Here is a 16,563-nt window from a genome sequence, read left to right as displayed (position 1 = left end):
GGTGGGGGCGGACAGCTTCCACCATCACCAAACCTGCCGCCGGAGACCTCAAGTCCAACTCCCATCGCCGCATCAGGGCTTCATCGGCTCTTCTCCTGATCCGCACAATATCCTCTGTCGATGGTCGTTCACCTCGCGACCGCTCAGTTATACGGAATGCGTGAACTCTAGCCAGTACCTCCGCCTGTAACTCCCAAGGAGGATCGCCCGCCAGGAGAGTAGCCGCCGTCCATGACACAGTACGGTAACCCCGAATAGCTCTTACCGCTATGACCCGCTGCGCTTTTCGCAATTGGATCCTGTTGCGAGCGGTAAGAGATTCAGCCCACACAGGAGCACCGTATAGCGCCATAGACCTCAACACGCCAACATAAAGCTGTCGGCATGTGGCATCAGGTCCTCCGACATTCGGTAGTAGCCTACCGAGGGCCCCGGCGGTGTTCACAAGCTTCGGCACAAGCTGAGCGAAGTGTGAAGCAAACGACCATCGACTATCCAGGGTCAGACCCAGATATTTCATCTGACCTCGAATTTCCACATCCTGCCCTGTATACGTAGAGTGGCTCCACGGGGAGGCCCCTTGCGTGGTCCATGAAAAAGCAGAGCTTCCGTTTTTACACTGGAAATCCTCAGGCCCAGTGTTTTAATGCGATCGACGACGTGGTGGATGCCGACTTCAGCTAAACGTGCTGCCTCACTGTAATTCCCTCCCCGGGCTGTAACAAGTGTGTCATCGGTGTAACAAATGATGCCCATACCGGGGGGCAGGCGACAACGTAGGAGCCAGTCGTATCCGAGATTCCACAGTATCGGGCCTAAAACCGACCCTTGTGGCACTCCGCAACCCACCCTTCGACGCCCGATTTGACCGTCACTATCCGTCCATAACACCACTCTATTTTGAAGGTATTTATTTAATAACCGCCGGAGATAGAAAGGCACACCATGATAACGAAGCGCCTCTCGTAACGTCTCGAACGGCAGGCTATTAAAAGCATTGACCACATCTAAGGATACGGCGAGGAGACTGACCATATCCTACCCTAACGCCCTTACTATCTATTTGGTCTTTAGTTTCCACAGGAGATCTTCGTTTGGTTTACATACTCAAATGGTAAATGGTTTTTTTTTATTTCATGTCAACAGAATCAATCAACACATGTCAAGGTAATCGATTTACTTAATTCCATTACTTAGTCAGTCTACCTCCTCCTAAAGTACTATTTAAGTAACATTTTAGCTTGTCGGGTCTAAAAGGCATGAATGTGCTTAATTAAGTCCACCTTTTTGATTTATTGGTTAAGTGTTGATGAATTAGGCTCTCTTAAATTACTTTTTTTATAGTTATCATTCGGTCCATTTTAGAATTAATTTTATATTTATGTCTACACACATAATGAAATTGTATCTTGTCGCTGTCTGTACAAGGAGGAGTCAGGAGATATAGAAAAAATCTATTATTAGAGGCATTTAAAGGCCAAATTATAGACCGATTTAAATGCAGTTTTCAATATTGTATTTTGGCAAACTTATTTTTTTCATTTAATTCGGTTCATAAATAAACATATATATCAACATAAAGTATTTTATTTGCCAAAATTACTATACAATAACTGTCTTATTTAAATGGCTAAACTTTAGTTTAGTTTTAGTTTAGCAACGTAGGTCTTTTAAACAATGATATTGTCATAAGAACACGACAGTAATTCAAATTAGTAATTTTTAAAATCCGTGGCTCCAGCGGGCGAAGCCGCGAGTGTGTCGCTAGTATTACATATAATCATCATTCATAAATAATCGAGAAAATTTAATTCACAATCATTAAGCACAATTAAATTCTCTATTGCGCTACCACTTTGATAAAAAATATTTTTATTTATAAATTCAGTCTTTGTATCAAGTTTAAACTTTTAATTTAATCAATCATATTATTTAAACGCATATAATCTTATTAGTGTTGTCCGTTTCATTTATAGGCGGTGGAACTGGTTTCTGCAGTGGGCTAATACCATTATTCTTTTGTATAACAACTTTGATCGTTTCTGAAAGAATATAAAAATAAAATATAATTAGGTACGTAACCAATATTGTCATACTTGTTTTTTTTTTCCAAACAATAAAATAAAAAATATTATAAGGTCACATTTAATATATTTTATATGAATTGAACGTATTGTTTGACTTTGAACTCTAAAAATTAAAATAAACATAAAAATGAAATTGAAGCCATTTAAAAAAAAACAAAATATATACGTTGCTATTTTGAAGGAAGAAATGTAACTGAACAGTACGGCTGTATAGAAGTTTTATTCAGTAATTGTAATTTATAATAATAATAATATTTTTTTTATTGTACACACATAAAAAAAGGCAACAGTATAGAAACAACAAAAAAAATTTAATATACAAGAGGTGACCTTATCACGAAAACAGTGATCTCTTGCAGGCAACCTTATGATGTAGAGGGAAGGTAAAGCCTTAAGAGTGTGGACAATAATTATAATAATTTGCTTAAAAAATGTACAACATAGGCATATAATACATAAAAAAATAAACACATAAACAGCCAGTTAAACTTAAAACAATTTATTTTTTGTGTAGAGTTTGTATTCTGTTTTAAGTATTAACATGTTATAGTCCTGTCGAATCTATTATTACTAGGTGTTCTCGTCATTCTTCTGTTTAGCATGTCATTTTTTTTATATTGGCCTTGATAGTACCAACAACGCAACGACATTTCAATTCCAATTAGCGCCTTAAAAGATACCTTGCTAATCAAGGCTTAACGAAATAGATGACTCAGTATTTAGTAACAGGGTGTAATATTCATTTGCGTTAAAAATGTACTCGATTCAAATAATAATCTACCTAGTTAAGGACCAAAAATATAAACGTAATAAATACTAAACTAGAATTTTGCAAGACAATTAAATAATTGACTGATTTAAACATCTACAGCTCAGAGCTTATAAAGATAATTAATAAATATGTTTTTTTGTTTTTATGAGCAAAATATGAAAAACTATATTCTATCATAGTGTCAACACATAAAAACGTTTCAGATTCATTCAACAGTATAAATCGTTCTGCTTAGTAAAAGTAGGATGGAGCATTACATTCTCTTAGGTTACCCTGACGTGCACGTCTGAATATATAAAAACATAACCCTCTTTTTGTGGTAAAAATAGGACTTTTAATATGTTTATATAACTATCACAATAAATTTACTTTCTACTTTATATCAAACTTACCAATATATTTAGACCGGGCTTCTTTACAGGCGTCACTTTTGCAATAATTAATAAACTCCATAAATGCTAAAATAGTTAGAGTTGCTAATAAATAATAAATGAGAAACTCTAGCATTATTAGGGATATTTTTTAAATTAATTTTATATTTTTGTTTGTCTCACTAAAGCCGTGCATCCAACACGAGACCTAGATGACGACTACGAAAACCAATCTGGCTAATTCATTTTTTTGCAACTGCTAAAGTTAAACTGGATTTTCTATTGTAAAAAATATATGGGTAACTTTTAATTGAATATAGACACCTACATTTGCCTATTAATAGAAACAAAGGTATAGATAGTTATTTGACTCCACAAAATTAAATTATTTCCAAAATAATGTATACACGTTTAGATTTATAAAAAGATTAAATTTAAAAAAAAAGGTCAATTGCAAGTCAGGCTTGTGCTCGTTCAGCTTGTAGGTCAACGGGAAGGAGCAGGAGAGTAAGTTACTTTATTATTTAAAATCCAAAACAAGTAAGTATTAAGGTAAATTAGACGTTTAATGAGAAATCGAATTAGAATCATTATTTACTAATATTTAGTCATATTTCTACCAAATCTTTAATATGTATTTAATGTTTTTTGTTCAATAATTGCTACATTGGTACGTAGAGCGTATCAGCATTGCCAGATTTTTATTGGGGGTAAACGAGGTTTTAAAGCATTTTTAACAAAAAAGCATAATCAGTAGTTTGTATGATTTTTAAAAAGTCAAAGTAGGTACTTATTCGAGAATAATCTTACAGTGAAACCAACCAAATGGGGAAACCAATTGGGACTTTTGATTTTGGGCTAAAAATCCGGACGTGGGCTGGTAGGAATATATCTACTTTAGCTGCACTTTCTGTCAGGACACGCTTTCCTCTATTCTTCCAAATTTCTGACATTAAGACTAAAAGGCGGAACATAATTTGTCCTTTTAGAACAGAATTTTTTTTTTGAAGATCGTGGGAGCCTGGGAACCTAATGCTAAGACACCCCGCTCCCCATTATCCGCAGAGTTCTTGAGGCATTGCGTGTTGCCTTAATATTTAATTTCACATGTGGGAATCGAACACACTATCCACACATTTACAGTGTAATGCTTTCCCTCTGCGCCACGATGAATATATACTGAAAATTTAAAATGTTATTGTAGTTAATTTATATATCATATAATATTATTCATTAAATATTTATTAGTTTATTGTCCGCCGTCTATTTCCTCATCACATTATTATTGTTTCTTTTTTTTCTCCTTTTTACGGAATACGTAATATTAACCTATGCATATCATTTTAAATTATTCCTAATAACGGTGTCATATTCTACATAATTATTATAGTTTATCAGTTCATATTATATATTACATTATTATCTATAATTACCATAAAACAATATAATTTATTATTAATGTGCACAATGCCCCCAGGCTCTGGAAATCAACTCATTACTCAATGTTTCTTACATAGGTGGGTACTTATAATACCTAAGTAATTTCATATTTAACATACGCTTCGGTAGGTATTTATAAAGGAATTATATAATCCAATACATTTTTATTATTAGTATTGTTTTAGATAAATAACGGCAACCGTAAGATAACGGCTTTTATTATTTTTTTTTCAGCTTCACGCTGTATCCTGCACACAGTGGGGTAGCTTTCCGCCGAACTCTGGAGGCATTGTGTGTTGTGTGATAGAACACAACGCCGCACTTTGTCTCGACACCAGAGCGAAATCGAACCCACAACGTCCTGTGTTGCGTTTGGTATTTCATAATTACATAAAATAGCTGCATGATCTTTGTGGTATAGAAGATTTTACTATAGGTAATTATGGATAATGATATTAATCAAACGATTTCAGCAAATTATTTACAAAATGCGACAAATTCAAGGAGACATTCAATCTGCCACAAAAAACAAAATGAATAAGCATTTATTTTGCATATTATATTCCATTTGATGCTAATGTTAAAAATAACTGAATGTCAATTCGCGACATGTTTACGTATGTATTTATTATGTGTAAAAAGGTTTCTCATATTCGTGTAGACAGCGTACCAGGTAAAGGTAGTGTTCACAGTTGTTGATTTTGACACAAAATATCAGCTTCACGCGGTATCCCGCGCACAACCAACCAGAATGTAATGGAATGCGGAACGCAATACCTCCAGAATTACGTGCTGAGTGGCCTCGACGCAAAACATAAATTTAAAAAAATAAATATATAGTTGGGAGACTTCTGTGCTACAAATGTCAACTGTCAAATATAGTACTGCAATGTGTCAATGTCACTGTCAATGTCTTCCGCTCCCGCTCTTTTCATTTTATTATTAAGTTACTAATTTAAGCGGGAAGACATATTTGGCCCTCATATACTTGAGGTTACACGTGTTGTAGTCGATGTGATTTGTTACTAGGTTGTTAATAGATAATTATTAGCAAGTTATAAAGTAATTTAAATGTTTTAATTAATAAATATTGTGAATTGGTTAAAAGAGCTGCTATAATTAACACTGAGTAAATACCTATATGTGTTTTCGAATGTTGTTGGTGTTTTATATAAGTTTCTAGTTATATAAACTTCAGTTTATAGTTATTTTGATTTTTAATAAATAAGATTGTATTTGTAACATTAGTGTTGTGTAGTTTTCTTTTGATATTTCACTTCTGAAACCTAATTTCAGAAGTGGGATACCTATCTAAGCCCATCAGGCCAGATCCTTGTACCTTATAATTTTGTTATTTTTGTGAAAGCAAATAAAACACCAGTTTCATCATTTCTCTTTTCTTAAATGATTTAATGCCTATATAGAAATACAGTGTTAGATATGGGTGATGCTGGAAGTAAATCACAAAACAAATCACGTCGACCGGACACGACACGTGGTCGCGGTTAGCGAGATAGGTTAAGTCATTTGAAAGCCATGTTATGGAACTCGAGCGCTAAGGGTGTCTCGAGCGCTCGCGCTGGTGCTTTCATGGTGCTGTTGCAGGACATTCATGCCGCCGCCGTGCCGCTATGAGGTGCTTCTGCTCCCACGACAAGTGACGCGTCCCCGCGCGTCTCTTGTACCTCTGCTGGCGATGTGCAACGCTTACCTGAGCGTCTTGGTGTACCTCTGTACGCCCTCAGCTCGCGATGCGCGACGCTTACCTGAGCGTCTTGGTGTGCCTCTGCACGCCCTCAGCTCGCGATGCGCGACGCTTATCTGAGCGTCTTGGTGTACCTCTGCACGCCCTCAGCTCGCGATGCGCGACGCTTACCTGAGCGTCTTGGTGTGCCTCTGCACGACCTCAGCTCGCGATGCGCGACGCTTTCCTGCGCGTCTTGGTGTGCCTCTGCACGCGCTCAGCTCGCGATGTGCGACGCATTCCTGCGCGTCTTCGTGTGCGTCTGCACACCCTCTGCTCGCAATGTGCGATGCGTCTGCGAGACTGCTTGCGATGCGGTCCCCGCGCATATCTGCGCGCCACTGCTCTCGATGCGGTTCCCGCGCGTGTCTGCGCGCCTCTGATACTGATGAGCGACGCGTCCCCGCACGTGTACGCGCGCTTCTGCTTGCAATGCGCGACGCGTCTCTGTGTGTCTCCAGGTATCTGAGTGCCTCTACTGGTGAGCATTACAATGCATTTCTTTGGAGATTAGACAAACTTGAAAAAGGTAAAAAGTAATATTTCTTCTCATAATTCAACCTGTCATGCTAGTTTGTTAAAAACAAATTTAAATGATTAACTGTTAGATTTGATACTTTTCCCAAAGGTGCATTATCTGAAAGTATGGCCTCTGATACCTCATCACCTTCTCAATGTACTTCAGGGGTTACCAAGTTAGCCTGTAATCTTTCTGATGCAATAAAATCTTTAAATAGTTGAATAATACAAAACTATTTTATATCAAACTGACTTTGTTATCAATAATATTGAGCTATAGTGTGAGGAGGTGGAGAGGGTTAGAAGTGCTAATAACTGGAATGATTCAGAATGTTTATCACATGACTCTGGGCGCCTTAAGGGTGATGTTCATGGTTGAATGAGTGAGTGAGTGATTACTGGTGATCATAGGTGGTTGATGTTCTATGCAGGCTGATTCTGAAGAGTCCTGTGATTGTGCTTAGTGTGCTAGAGGAGAGACGGGTGCCAGTCTGCTTTGAGATGATTCTTGTCAATGTATATAGGGCTTAGTGAATTGAATTAAATTCTTGATATATGGCGTTTCGAGCCTGCCAGTTGAGCATAATTCATAGTGACTAAAAAAAAAAGGAAAGACAAGAGATTCATAGCTTAATAATTGGGCATCCGTTACACAATTCTTTTAGATTGGAACAATTTTATTGTTGGTGAAGGGAGTGTGAGTAACATTGGATAAGGAAACCTAGGAATGGTAGCAGTATGACTTGTAACCTTTGTTTGTTCTGAAATGTTTGTTGTGTGAGGGAGAACCAATAAACTGTACCTTAGAGAGTGAGTAATACTGTTACTTTGTTGGAAGGAAATGGTTTTGTTTCCTTGGCTATTGATGAGCTCTCACTTGAAGGGTGAGTAATACTGTTACTTTGTTGGAAGGAAATGGTTTTGTTTCCTTGGCTATTGATGAGCTCTCACTTGAAGGGTGAGTAATACTGTTACTTTGTTGGAAGGAAATGGTTTTGTTTCCTTGGCTATTGATGAGCTCTCACTTGGAGGGTGAGTAATACTGTTACTTTGTTGGAAGGAAATGGTTTTGTTTCCTTGGCTATTGATCAGCTCTCACTTGGAGGGTGAGTAACACTGTTACTTTGTTGGCAGGAAATGGTTTTGTGCCCTTGGCTATTGATGAGTTCTCACTTGGAACTGACTTGATAGGTGTTCCGAGATCTTGCATGCCTGTTATTATAGAGTTATTATAGATGCTGATGTTATTGTATGTAGAATGTGTGTGCTGTTATGTACATTTGGCTTAAAGTTGTTTTAAAAAAAAAAAAGATTTAATCAATTAAAAAGAGATTTGGTAATAATTTAAAACATATTAATTAAAGTCTCAATCATAAAACAAATAGAATTGAGTCACAGTGGAGATAGGAAAATGTGTGGCTGTTAGGAGAGTTTCAGGTAGACTAACTATGTTTTATACTAATGACTTATTAATGCATACATAGTATTGAAGTGATGCAATGCTGCAGATAAGGGTGCAAACCTTGTATATAACTTAGGATTTATCAAATTAAACAAATTAGGATTATTAATATTTTTAATTTATGTGCAATTGCAACAATTGTCTGCTATAAGATTGAAATCAGAATGAGTAGAATTTAATTTAATTGTTGGATTAATTGAACTAATAAATTTTACATAACAAGTAAATATAAAAATTGTAAATTTTATGTTAATAAAACCAAATGTAATATTTTCATGCCTAATGGTAGAATGTATATGGAGACTAAATATTAATAATTAATTAATTACATCTGTAACATATGTTGTAGGTAACATTCTGAGTAAATAAATTCAGCTTCAAAGTTAAAATTCCAGTGTCAAATAAAGTTACATTGAAATCATTGTTATTACAATTAACATGCAATTTAGTAGATTTGAATAAATAAAGACCCATCAGTTATTACCTAGTGATTGACAAAAATGTAAATTTCCTAAAATAAAATTTGTTTTACAAATAGTAGGAAGTGAATTAAAAGCCATAACATACATAGACATAATTTCGGTTTCACAAATAGGATTATCGATTACATCAAGTTCATTAAGATTACTACATAAATAATTTTTGCTAAGACTAACTTTACAACTATTACTTATATAACTGAGGATAAAATATTTAGACTTACCTCTATTAATAGCTATATAAGTAATTAGCGGAAGGGATTATTGTAGCAAAAGATTTCTGTGTATTACTATTATGAGGTTACAGAGTTTGAATTATTTTAAACAAATTAAAATGGGAAATTGAAACCAGAAGAATGTTTATAGTAAATAATAATTTATCGTTTATGATATAGGAGACAATTTCAGACAACTTAATTAGTGAGGAGTAAACAATGCCTAGGAATTGAAGTGTCCTGGTCTGAAGTGTGAAGTGTGTGTCTGTATTGAATTGTCTGTCAGCACATTCAGCGTTTGGCTACACATTAATGTACCATTTAAGTTATTAGCTGGATTCTCTTATGTACATAATAAATAAATTTTCACATTATTCGATCGCCAATGCCATTAAATGTGCAAACAACGGTAAATATGGGAAAATGCTTATCTTCCATATGGGGTGGGGAAAAGCTTAAAGTACATGAAATTGTCAGCTATCTTGAAGAGAGGAGTGTAGTATGTATGTTGGAGGGTGCAATCCAAAGTGTGTATATGTGTTGATTGTGGGGCACTGAAAGGGTTGAATGTCGGAGGATGCTATCTTCTCCCTTTGATTGATGATCACACACGGATAATTTGGTGGTGGTGGTGGTTACGAATATTTTATGTAAACATGTGTTGAATGTTGTCATATTTTATGTAAACACATATTGAATGTGGTCATGTTTTAGAATATGTTGATGACGTGTTGATAATGCGTTATGATGGGATTCAGTTACTATTAATACTCAAACAAAAAAAAAAAAAACCGATTTTCCCATAAAATTTCGAATATGTTTATTACTTCAACAGAAATTGAACATGTTGGTTGAATTATAAATAGAGGTCAGGTTAGGCCGAGCTTCTATAAGACTGAGGCAATTAATTATTGAGTGGTGGTAGTTAAACCACTTGAGGAGCTCTAACATGGTACAATGGCATGGGGATTAGTGACTGGAAATTTGTACTGCCTTTTTTCATTGACAAGTTATTTTAACTGTATTGCACTAATTCTTGCTTTGTTGTCTAGCACAATTTCTTTCTAAATCATTACATGTTTACATACATACAGACTGACATTTTATTTTTTCTCTTCCTCCATTAATTCTTTTTCTAATTGTTTAATTTTTGTCTGACAACCAAGGTGGGGCTTAGTGTACAATACTGGTGTAATGTGGCAGTTTGTTTATTGAGTTCAATTGGATGTGTGGTCCCTTTGGGCACAGACATGGGGTTGGGTTGGATGTTTTGACTTTGACTTGTATCAGACGTTTGGTCTAATGAGGCATATGGCCTGAGAAATTTTGACGGGTGTGTGGCCCTGAAAGATTTTGTGAAGAGCGTTTGGCTCTGAAGGACGTTTGGTCCTTGCTGACATTATGGCCTTGTGGACCATGTGACATTCATGTGGACGTTTGGTCCTTGTGGACCATGTGACGCCCATGTGGATGTTTGATCATTGTGGATATTTGGTCAAGGTGGACATTTGGTCCTTGCTGACGTTTGGTCATTGTGGACCATGTGACGTCTATGTGAACGTTTGGTCATTGTGGACCATGTGACGTCTATGTGAACGTTTGGTCATTGTGGACCATGTGACGTCTATGTGAACGTTTGGTCATTGTGGACCATGTGACGTCTATGTGAACGTTTGGTCATTGTGGACCATGTGACGTCTATGTGAACGTTTGGTCATTGTGGACCATGTGACGTCTATGTGATCGTTTGGTCATTGTGGACCATGTGACGACTATGTGAACGTTTGGTCATTGTGGACCATGTGACGTCTATGTGGACGTTTGGTCATTGTGGACCATGTGACGTCTATGTGAACGTTTGGTCATTGTGGACCATGTGACGTCTATGTGGACGTTTGGTCCTGGCAGACAGAGGGGACGCCTTCTGACTGTTCTGTTCACAGGTTCCAGAGTTTGCTGCACCGGACTGAACATACTTGGATATGAAGATTTTACAGGGTTAAAAATGAGAGCTCTCAAAACTTTTTATTTTTATATCTTTTGTCTGTACATTTTGATTGCCTATCCGTTTATGTTGTAATGTTTAGACATTTATAAACTTAAAATTTTAGATGATGAAGACAGCGAATATGGTACTACTGTAGAATTTTCATCAATACAGCCATGAAACGACGCTGATGACTTTGGGGCTAATCGGGATGCACCAGCATGTGATCAGGCAACTGGATCAGCTACGTCGGGGACGACGCAGGGTCAGAATGGCCGAGTTGGGAGACTTCTGTGCTACAAATGTCAACTGTCAAATATAGTACTGCAATGTGTCAATGTCACTGTCAATGTCTTCCGCTCCCGCTCTTTTCATTTTATTATTAAGTTACTAATTTAAGCGGGAAGACATATTTGGCCCTCATATACTTGAGGTTACACGTGTTGTAGTCGATGTGATTTGTTACTAGGTTGTTAATAGATAATTATTAGCAAGTTATAAAGTAATTTAAATGTTTTAATTAATAAATATTGTGAATTGGTTAAAAGAGCTGCTATAATTAACACTGAGTAAATACCTATATGTGTTTTCGAATGTTGTTGGTGTTTTATATAAGTTTCTAGTTATATAAACTTCAGTTTATAGTTATTTTGATTTTTAATAAATAAGATTGTATTTGTAACATTAGTGTTGTGTAGTTTTCTTTTGATATTTCACTTCTGAAACCTAATTATATTTATTATAAAACATGGTTATGTGAAATGACTCTTGTAAATTTCGGTTCCGTTGAAAATTAATATAATGTTTAAGTTTCAATCGAGAGAAATTTATTGTTATTTATATAGGTAGGTAGTCTCTAATTGAATTCAATATTAAAATAAAAATAACAGTTCAATTATTACTCAAATATTACGTAAAATAGAGCGTAGCCGTCATCTGATATTTGACAGCTGACTTCACAAAAACTTTCTGAGTTGTCAGATGTGTCAAATTGTACGTTGAAAAAGTACTCAAAACATTTATAATATTAATCCTATTATACTAAATATGGAAAAGGAACTAGATAAAGTGGTAGAAGAAATTATGTCTACACCTAACGTGAGCGGCTGCTTAGTGGCTGACCATCAAGGACTTTGTTTAGCTTCAAAAGGGACGGCGCACGTTGACTCAGCAGGCCTAATCGTAGCTATTTCTGAACAAGCTTGTAAAATACAACCAAATTTGAAGCCTCCTACTGTATGTTTGGAAACTGACAGTAAAATTTGTCTAATACAGAGACATGGTACGATAACCGGTGCAGTTTTTAAGCAAAAAGCATAAGAGTTATATTATATAGACCTTGTAACTAATAGTGAGCAATTTTTATCTAAAACAACATGTAAGCAATTATAATGTTTTAAAAATTGCATTTGTGTTAGTTTCCCAATATATCTTTCTGTAACTTAAAAGTGAACTGATTTCTTATTTTCTATTATGAAAAAAAATATCATAACTGTTAACCCAAAAATAAAATATATTAAAATAAATATATTGTTTGTAACAATGTAGTGTTACAAATTGTACATATTTATATACATTAAATAAATACTTGTTTTAATAAGAAAATATTGTATTACTTGACTTGTCTTATTTCTATAATTTCTTTTTTTATAAGTTTCAAGTGTGGTTAAGTTAAGCATACTAAATTCTTGTTAATCTTATATATTTTTCGAAAAACTAGCTTTAAACTATCATGCATGTTGCAGTAGTAACAGAAAAATTGTCTGCTTCTCTGGAAATTTCAGACAATTTATTTATTCATATTTACTTTAATGTATACCACAAATAGAAAACAAGCAGTTACAACGTACATCTAGTAAATGCACATAGCATTGTACGAAGAACAAAATGTGATCTTATTGCTAATTAACATTTTTTTCCAGATAACCTTTCCGTCATGAAATAAAATTAAAAATATATAGGGTATTAAGAAAATTATCATGTCAAAAAGACTTGTAATAATGATGTAATAATTATTTTTAAATAAATATTTTTTTGATCAGTCAGAGGGAACCTAGGAACCTAGTATTAAGACACTCTGTTTCCCAATATCCACCCAATAGGCATTGCATGTTGAATGGTAAAACTCAATACCGCACTTTGCCTCATTACCAAAGCAAGGAAATGAAAATATTAAATATTTCATTCTCAAGTGGCAATCGAACCCATCACCTGTAGTTTTTATAGTCGCAAATATGTGTCCCTGTGCCACAACTGGCTTCAAAATTTAAACATATCCTATAATTCTTTATATATTAACAAAATCATTCAAAAATAAATAAAAGGAGATAAAAGTAAAACAATAAATTCTCAATATACACACATTTATTACAGATATGCCTTTCTAAACATTAACCGACAAGAACAATGCAGTAACATATCTACCGTCTAAACTTAAACATTGCAAGCTACCTGCAATGGTGCATTAATACACTTGACAAGGCTTGACAAGCATCCACTTGGCTTGATTTACTGGATCTTGCAAAAAAACTTTGCCGATCTAGGCCAGTGTTAGTTTCTATGTCAAATCAATGGAAGCTTGGGGCAAATAAAGTTTATGGCTGAAGGGGAGGCTTGCCGAGTCTTGCCAAACATGTAAGCGCACCATAACAAACAAGTGCCAGTTTATGCCATATATTCAAAAACATTTACTCAGATAATTTTCTTAGCATAAATTGACAAGCCTAAATATTTTTCTATTAAAAACTATATATTTCAATATTACTAGAACTATTTTTATAATATTATGTCTTGACACATATCCATGCCTGGTATTTGTAGAAAAAAAAATATAAAAAAGATTAACAGGACAATTGAACAAAGTAAATAAATTAAGTATTTTGAATGAACTTACTTTTTGGGTGATCTCATGTGGATACATTTATTAAGGCATGAACATATGTAAAGTGCATGTTTACATAAATACAGAATAACAATCATTGATATTCCTCGTCAACCGAAACAAAATACTTGCCTTAATTTACAATTACTGTATTACTATTACATAAACTTTGAAATATCCACATAATTTTCAGTTAACTTATATAATAAACAAATGTATGGAACTAATATATAGTGAAATTATAAGACATAGTATATACAAATTAAAATATATTTTTTTATACTTAATATAAATAATCTTGTAACTGTTATTATAGTAAATGAATGCAAGATAAAAATAAAATTCATCAAATGGGGAAGCACATCATAAATACATGACAGTAATGTTGCCAAAAGCAAACTGGTAAATTTCTTTTAAAAGAAATAATACTGGCAATGTTGAAGATTGGCTGTATGAGCAAGTACTAAGTATTAAAACTAGAACTAACATTATCTACAGACTAGGGCCTTCTCTCTATGGAATAATACTTCTCCATTGCTCTCCTATATCTTACAAAAATATTAACAACGATGAAATTTAAGAAATTTTAATAATGAATACATCAGAAATCGTAAGAAAATTGGATACAAAACGAACCACGATTTAGTGTCCAAGTGTTGCTATAAATTGTTCTATGCGGTATAAAAGGGTTGCAATTTAAAAAAATAAAATGTATTATTTTAAAAAATATATTTTATCTATTGCTATACAACATTAAATATTTTTATAAAGCCATTTTGTAAGGATTATTTTTAAGTAGGCAGTCAAAAATTGACATAGTTATTCTAATAAAAGAAAAAAAAAATATGATATTTATGGTTTCGTAGCACAAAAGAAAGAAGTATGGCATAATGTAATGGACCCTTCTTGTCTCTTACAATATACAGAATAAAATGTCTTCAAATTACATGTCATTTACTCTTTTCGATTTCAATAAAATGGCGAATAATGAGACCAAAATAATCAAATGGAATGTATTTCAATAGAATTCAGTTTTAATTAAATAAATAAATAATTCGGTTACGAACATAATTTTAGTAGTATTAGTTTTTCTTTTGATATCAATATGCTTGAGTTGAAACTTCAAAATAATTTAAACTATTTTTTCTGTAATTTTAAGGATATATTTCCGATTTCAGATATTTATAAAAGTTATAATAAACTGATTTTTTAGACTACAGTGCTTTATTTTATATGTATCATTAATATTAATATAATTTAACTATCTAACACAATTATGTATATAATATTTATGCATCGTGTCTCCAATATTAAGAAACAACACTAAATGTTAATAAAAAAAAGGAAAATGATATGTTTTAAAAATTAAAATACTAAAAATATAATTAATGTGTGATTCATATATTTTGGTCCAAATAACGAATATTTTTTATTTTAAGATTTTTTTTGAATTTAATGAATCATATTTGTTTATTTTATATTTTTTTTTACCAAAAAAAACATATAACAGATAAAAATGCATATTAAGTTTGGCATTACACAATGTGGAAGGACACAAGGATCTATGGTATGGAGATCATTATCCTAACATTTTCTTAATAATGAGCACGAAAGTGATATTACTACGTCACATATAACATGTGTAAATATAAATATTAATATAACTAATTAACTATGAATAACAATTATTGTTTTACTATTTTACTTCGGACTTTCGAACACTGACTGTAGTGTAGTGCAATATAACAACCGCATATTATAGATTTTGATTAATTATTATATAATAACGTCGAGTATATTAATGACAAAATAAAAATAGCTTAATGACACGACACTCCGTTCTGTAGCTCTGTTCATTTAAAGACACATACATGACACTGAACAAGTTATATATATTTTCTATGTTTTCATATTATCAACGTCGGGCTCGCCAGACGTTGACGTTGTCCTCCCCGAAAGTTAATCGTCATAAAAAATTATATAATTTAAAATATTATATTATAATATTTAATATTTTTATTTATTTACTGATTTATTTAATTTGTCTGGTCTCTTACCGTACAGCATCTCTCAATGCTCCAAACGTATTTTCAAACCATCCATTGAAATATAAATACAAATTTCCCACCAAATGTGACCAGTAAGTTGTTAACTACAATTTCACAACAAAAATCTACAGTATGCGGTCAAATTCGAATGGTAATTTAGATAATTCTATTAATATTAGCAACAAATTCAAAACTGGATATGTGAGCGACTGTTTAAATTTATTATTATATTTAACTTTTTAATAATATCCATAGGTGAGAAGCTGCCATTAGTTTATAAGATTTGGCAGAACATTAAACACACACTTATATACAAACACACATCTTAAATAGAGGACATGACAACAATTTTTCTTTCTTAACACCGTTTTATATATTTAAGCTTCTTAAAAAAACCGGTATAAGTTTAAAAACTTTTAGTAAAAGTTAAAGTACTTTTTTTAATGTATCCTTTAAATTTAAAACAAAGTCATTTCTCAAAAATGTATGCTTAAATACTTTAAGCTACATAACGGAATTTAATACAGTTTTCGTTAATAAACAGAATAATTCAATTAT

General features: G+C 33.4%; 1 protein-coding gene and 1 long non-coding RNA gene across 2 annotated transcripts; one reads left to right on the top strand and one right to left on the bottom strand.

Annotated features, from left to right (window-relative positions):
- Nucleotides 1-1,571: 1,571 nt before the first annotated feature.
- LOC146541784 (uncharacterized) lies at nucleotides 1,572-3,542 on the bottom strand. The gene is made up of 2 exons (XR_014878408.1): nucleotides 3,252-3,542; nucleotides 1,572-2,042 (listed from the first exon to the last, which is right to left on the bottom strand). It is a non-coding gene; the product is annotated as an uncharacterized LOC146541784 (long non-coding RNA).
- Nucleotides 3,543-12,026: 8,484 nt separating this feature from the next.
- Nucleotides 12,027-12,681, top strand: Lamtor5 (Late endosomal/lysosomal adaptor, MAPK and MTOR activator 5). The gene has a single exon (XM_085192658.1). It carries the CDS (start codon nucleotides 12,124-12,126, stop codon nucleotides 12,394-12,396), a length of 273 nt encoding a protein of 90 aa, XP_085048784.1. The 5' UTR covers nucleotides 12,027-12,123; the 3' UTR covers nucleotides 12,397-12,681.
- Nucleotides 12,682-16,563: the final 3,882 nt, after the last annotated feature.

The sequence above is a fragment of the Heliconius melpomene genome, chromosome 1, assembly GCF_056956725.1.
Source record: "Heliconius melpomene rosina isolate 202511_hmr_F chromosome 1, ASM5695672v1, whole genome shotgun sequence".
Classification (NCBI taxonomy): domain Eukaryota; kingdom Metazoa; phylum Arthropoda; class Insecta; order Lepidoptera; family Nymphalidae; genus Heliconius; species Heliconius melpomene.
This window is presented reverse-complemented; position numbering and strand designations above follow the sequence as displayed.

What these genes read in the sequence shown, in the direction of transcription:
- Lamtor5 (XM_085192658.1), top strand. Translation starts at nt 12,124, where the DNA reads ATGGAAAAGGAACTAGATAAAGTGGTAGAAGAAATTATGTCTACACCT.